Below are 6,000 nucleotides of genomic sequence, written 5' to 3'. Positions count from 1 at the left end.
TGACACGATTATTAAATGGGCAAACACGAGCATGATACGAAATAAAAGACCCAATTTAAATGGGTTGGGCCGACACGACAAGACCTATTTGACATCTCTAGATGAGATGAACTCAATTTTTGTTTTCTCCTCTTAGTGTCGTAAATTTGTAATCTTAATTTTTCCTTTTGTAAATCAATGCCTCTAGTTTCAATTATTTATTATGAAAAAAATATGCCATTTTAAATAATTTAATTGAAGGATAAATTTGTAAATTGTAATTAACTTTGTGTAGAGAATAACTTGGTGTGTATTTAAAAAAAAAAAAAAAAAAAAAAAAAAAAAAAAAAAAAAAAAGGGGCTCATACGCTATTATACTCTGGCGGGAAAATACAACCGACCCAATTAAGCCGTACAGAGAACGCTTGTTTAAAACCCCAAATAAAACTTAAACCTAAGCGAAGTGTCGCTTCATCGCACTTTACTTATCTCCGATTGTCACCCCACTCACTATCCGAAACGACGGTTTCGCGCCACTTCTCTCTCTCTGTTTCTCTCTCCGATCAATGACGGTTCTTAGGTCCCGGGTAATTACTCCTTCCAAAACGACACCGCATACCCCCAAAACGAAGTTGAAATTAGAGCCGTCCACGCCAGCCAAAGCCCACGAGTCCGCCACTCGCCAAACTCTCACTCCCCCTATAACTTCGACCTCCTCTTCTTCTTCTTCTAAATCCCAAAACCCTAATCCCAATTCTAACCCCAATACCAAACCGGCCTCTGTTCAATCGGGCGCCGATTCGGTCCCTGTATCGGGAGTAATGCGGCGGCGGAGTCTCCGCCTCGCTTCCAAGTGCCCGGACTCCTCCTCTGAGGGTCCCGCCCCGGAAAAACGCCGCAAGACGAAGTCCGGGTCACGTGACAAGGGCACGTGCTCAGTGGGCGAGGACGCTGTACTGAAAGAAGAAACTGGGGAGGAAATTGATGGTCGTGTTTCGAATGGAGAAGTGGGTTTTGATTTGAATGTAAATGAGGAGAAGGTAGAAGTTGATGAGGTTGAGAAGGGGTTGAGTGAATTAGGGCTGAGTGTTGGTTTGGCAAGTTTGGGGGTCGAATGTGAGGAGGTGAAGAAGAAACGGAAGTTGGAAATCGATATTAACTTGCCAGCTTCGGCTTCGGAATGTGACGGGGAAGAGGGGGGAAGTAAAGGGTTTTTGAGTTTGCGGTCGGGGAAGAGAGTCGCCAAGGGAGGAGTGGATGGTCGTGGTGATATTGGAGACTTGGGGATTGATTTAAATGCTGAGGAGAATGGTAGTGTGAAGAGTAAAGGTGGGTTTGGAGGAGCAGAGAAGGGAAAGGGAAAGTTGGGTGAGAGTGTTTCTGTAATCAATGGGGTTGAGGTGGTGGAATTGGATTTGGATTCGGATTCGGAAGTGGAGAGGTCTAGTGAGAATGTATTTCAGAGTAATGGTCCAGGCGGTGACATGGTAGTCAATGAGAATGGTGTAAATAAGGGCACAAGGAGATACAGCAGAGAAGAGAAAGGGAAGGAGAAATTGGTTGGAGAAGAGTTGTCATCAAAGGGTAAGGATGACCCAGAATTGGGTTTGGAATTGAAAGTTTTGAGTTCAGTGGGCAATTTGATTCCGGGTCCTGTTCATATAGCTGAGAATGTAGCACTGGAAGATGAGAGGCAGGTTAGGAACACTAATACAAGAGAGAATGAGAATGGATTTGGCATGAGTTTACACATGCAGCGGTTTCGGAATATAGCCAGGAAAAATGCATCTCGATTTGCTCATTTTAGTCCCGAAGAGGAAGAGGACGAGGAGAATAATTTGCCTCCTCAGGTTGAAGTGGAAAAGGAAATCGAAGATTGGCCTGGCCCCTTTTCTACTGCAATGAAGATTGTTAAAGATCGAGCAGCAAAGAATGCGCAAGTGCAGAGTTTCTATCCAGGCGAGACTAAACCTCCATTGGTGAAATGGGTTCCTAAGAACTGTCACGATCGCGTCCCCTCAAAGAAGTTGATCCCTTCTCTGCAGGAGTTGTGCTTGTCAATTCTTGCTAAGAATGCTGATGCAATTGCTTCACTTGAGAATGTTCCAGATGCTTTGAGGCATCGGCTCAGTCAGATGCTCTGTGCTTCTAGGAGAATGAACATTCATTTCTTCGAACTTCTTGTTCAAGGATCGCCAACAGAGGTTCGCTTAAGGGATTGCTCATGGATGACAGAGGAACAATTTACAGAATCTTTTCAGAAGTGCGACACCAGCAATTTAACAGTATGTTGTCTTATTTGGTTGAGGTTCAATTTTTCTTATATAATGTTCCTTTGTATCTGGTATGAGTATCATAGTTTCTGATTTGAAAAATAAGCTTGCTATATATGAATGCAATTATGGTTGAAAGTGTTTATATGCAGTTGGCGAGAATACTCTGCTCTTTTGGTATTATGATACTCCTTAAATTGAACTTAGTTTTTATGCCACAAAATTAGAGTCTGCTTCTTATAGCATTGATACTTCTGTTAAATGGGTGCGGAGAGAGAGCAAATCTAGTTTTTCATAATCACATTTAAATCTAGAAAAAGCCGAGCTGACCAGAATTCTTGTCAACTATAGCTTTCAGTCTTGTCTTGATTTTGTTGCCACAAAAATGCAAAGCTATTACTGGTGCTGAATGGTCTGCTTCTTATGGTTATGATAACATCATTTCCTCTAATGTATGGCTCAATTTGAACTTGACTATTATGTAAGCTAGTTGCAACTAAGCAGCTCTGAAGCAGGTCTGTGACTTTAGAAAGGATCTGCTTTTGGAAATTTTCTTCTATTGAATGGATCTGTATATCTTTTTGGAAGGCTGCAACTTAGATAAATGTACTGGCAAGTTCTGATAACATAGCTTAGCAAACTGCATTTATGTTTCAAACAAGGATTAATTCTTTATCGGAAGTCATTTCTATTGCTTTATCAGTAATATGGGAGTTTATTGTTCATTGACCATTGTGCATAGGCTGAATTTTTACTCTTTGGTGCAATCAGGTGCTACAACTTGACCTGTGTGGGCGCTGTATGCCAGATTATATGTTGTGTTCTACCTTAGCTCGGTCATCAAATTGCTTGCCTGCACTAACCGCTTTATCCCTAAGTGGTGCATACCGTCTTTCGGATGTTGGGCTAGGTGTACTTGTTTCTTCGGCCCCTGCACTAAGATCTCTAAATCTCAGCCAGTGCTCCCTTCTCACTTCCTCAAGCATTGACACTTTAGCTGACTCATTAGGATCAGTTCTGAGGGAACTGTATCTAAATGATTGTGACGGCATTAATGCTATGCTTATTCTGCCAGCATTAAAGAAGCTTGAACATTTGGAGGTTTTGTGGCTAGCAGGCGTTGAAAATGTTTGTGATGATTTTATTAGCGATTTCATTACTGCTCGTGGTCATAGTTTGAAGGAGCTTGTTCTGACTGATTGTGTGTAAGTTTTTTCTAATTCATCTTTATGTGCAACTTTTGCAGTAATCATTAGTTCCATTGATTTATGGTTGCTTTTCTACTTATGCTGGTTGCTTTCAATTTGGTGCAGAAAATTAACAGATTCTTCTGTGAAAGTCATAGCTGAAACCTGTTCAGGGTTATGTGCACTTGACCTCGGTAAATTGTACAAATTGACAGATTTTACTTTAGGATATCTTGCCAATGGTTGCCGAGCAGTTCAAACATTAAAATTTTGCCGCAATGCATTCAGGTGCTTACCTTAATAAATAGGTTAAGTTATTATTTTTTTTCCTTCAAAGTAAAATTTGATGCATTATTATGATGTGGTTTGCTTTTGCTAGATTATTGCAATGTTAGTACTGACACTTTCTGTTTGGAAAGAGTGCATATGACTCATAAGAATTTACCAAGACTCGATGGATTAGTTTTTAATTGAACTGATCTTTGATGATTATCTCTATTCTGATATCGCTGATGTGATTTTAGGTTAATTCTGATGCTCACTGCACAGTTGGCATTCCTCTGAGTGATAAACTAATTGAACAATAATTTTCCTGTGTGACAGTGATGAAGCTATTGCTGCATTCCTGGAAACTTCTGGAGAGTCTTTAAAAGAACTTTCACTAAGTAATGTTAAGAAGGTAAATCTTTGCTCTTGGTCTCTGTCTCTATCCCCTCTCTCTCTCTCTCTCTCTCACACACACACACACACATCTTGTACAAGAAGAGGAATATACACATGTTCATATGTGATTGTACAAGAGATGAACACACACACACATATTGATATGTGATTGTACAAGAAGAGGAATGAACAGATGTCCATATGTGATATCGTGCATTCCCACACGCACACATAAATCATCTGTTTGTATGCAAAATTGCATGAACCAAAACTGTGGTATGACCGATAATCTGCTTGCCACTTACGTGGGAGCCAGGTCTGCATAGCTATAACTGGTTGTCCCCTACATTATGATTGTGGACTGTGGGATTTTCTTTTTTCAGGTTGGCCACAACACAGCCATATCACTTGCCAGACCTTCAAGGAAGTTGCATACTCTGGACCTATCTTGGTGCCAGAATTTGACAGATGAGGCCCTGGGTTTAATTGTGGACAGCTGCTTATCACTGAGGATACTAAATCTTTCTGGATGCACTCAGGTACATACAATTGGGATCAGTGTTTTTATCCAGTCTTAAAAATCTGTAGGATGGTGTACTGGAATTTATAGAATGTTAGAGTTGTAGGGAAAGATAGTTCTGATCAACTTAATTTTCTGAAAATATATTTAAAGATCTCAAATGGTGCTCTTTGCAGATTACAAATACTTTTCTTGATGGCCACTCAAATCCAGATGTGAGAATCAGTGGCTTGAAATTTTCTCCAATATTGGAAGAAGTCACGGTGCCCGATTTTCTAGAAGGTTCATTACGTTATTCCTGAGTCTCCTCAACTTAATCCCAGTTTGGGTCATTCTTGCATTAGCCACCCTGTAGAAGCTGAATCAAGTTCAATCAGCTATATAAGATGTTCGACATATTTGAGTTAGAAATTCTGTCATCTAGTTACATACCTTTTGCCCTCTACCAATGTAGCCAATGCCATATGCTTTTGTAAAGTGAATGCAGTGTTTTTACTGCACATATAATCAAACATGAAACATCAGTGGAAAGATAATAATTTGCAAGTATTTGATATCAGTCAAGTGAAATGCTTTCTTTTGTGCACTTATGGTGGATGGATCATTTTATTTGTGATAAAGCCCTCCATCCCTGTAAGCTTTTTTAATGATTTAGGACAGGGGCATGGGGTATGAAGGAATGAATGCATTATCAATTTATTCGGGCAGGGGGGTAAATGTGAAGCTTGAAAGGAATGTTAAAGTAGCCTCACCTACAGTTCACTTTCGCATTTTTCTATTATTTCATTTGATTTAACATGAAAGGCACCCATACTTATGGTTTAACAGTGATACTAAAAATGAATTCTGTAAGTGCCTCAACTGATGCTGCTCCAAAACATACTTCTATACAGTCAACACACACGCACACAGATGCTTTTGTTAGTACTGACTGCTATTTATTTATTTTTTTTATGCTGAATTAAACCTTTAATTCATTTTAATAATTAATGGGTAGTTGGCATTGCCAGTAACTAGGAATGTAAAATGGACTGAGTGACTAAAATTAATTGATCTAGATTTTTTGATGATGATTGGTGAGAATTAAAAAGGGATGAGATTAGATCTTAATTACTACCGACCCCTGCACCTGGCTGCGCTCAAAGGCGATTGGCAAAGTGCTTCAAGGTTTTTTGAGAAAGATCCGGATGCAATGACCGCAAGGATCACAAGCCACTCCAGAACTGCTCTGCATGTTGCTTCGGTACCTTTCTTTGGTAACTACAGATGAGCCGCCCGGCAGTCCTTTCTCTGGTCCCGGTGCTTGGGGCCTTATATCCAGTGTAGCGTAATCAGGGTTTTACGGTCAGTGTAACAATCATGACAAGTGCATTTCTTT

At 40.1% G+C, this 6,000-nt stretch overlaps 1 protein-coding gene across 1 annotated transcript; it reads left to right on the top strand.

Moving 5' to 3' along the window:
• The first annotated feature begins 476 nt into the window (after nt 1-476).
• On the top strand, nt 477-5,210 carry LOC147285076 (F-box/LRR protein). Its single transcript, XM_086244350.1, has 6 exons — nt 477-2,264; nt 3,024-3,457; nt 3,566-3,727; nt 4,043-4,118; nt 4,486-4,641; nt 4,799-5,210. Exons 1-6 carry the CDS (start codon nt 546-548, stop codon nt 4,922-4,924), a joined length of 2,673 nt encoding a protein of 890 aa, XP_086100476.1. The 5' UTR covers nt 477-545; the 3' UTR covers nt 4,925-5,210.
• Nucleotides 5,211-6,000: the final 790 nt, after the last annotated feature.

This window comes from Dryas octopetala, chromosome 5, assembly GCF_963921425.1.
Source record: "Dryas octopetala chromosome 5, drDryOcto1.1, whole genome shotgun sequence".
Taxonomy (NCBI): Eukaryota; Viridiplantae; Streptophyta; class Magnoliopsida; order Rosales; family Rosaceae; genus Dryas; species Dryas octopetala.
Note: the sequence above shows the minus strand (reverse complement) of the source record. Positions and strands in the feature narration are given on the sequence as shown.

Coding starts and splice junctions, on each gene's coding strand:
- LOC147285076 (XM_086244350.1), top strand. CDS start 546: ATGACGGTTCTTAGGTCCCGGGTAATTACTCCTTCCAAAACGACACCG. Junction 3,458..3,565: donor CTTGTTCTGACTGATTGTGT/GTAAGTTTTTTC, acceptor AATTTGGTGCAG/AAAATTAACAGATTCTTCTG. Junction 3,728..4,042: donor TTTTGCCGCAATGCATTCAG/GTGCTTACCTTA, acceptor CCTGTGTGACAG/TGATGAAGCTATTGCTGCAT.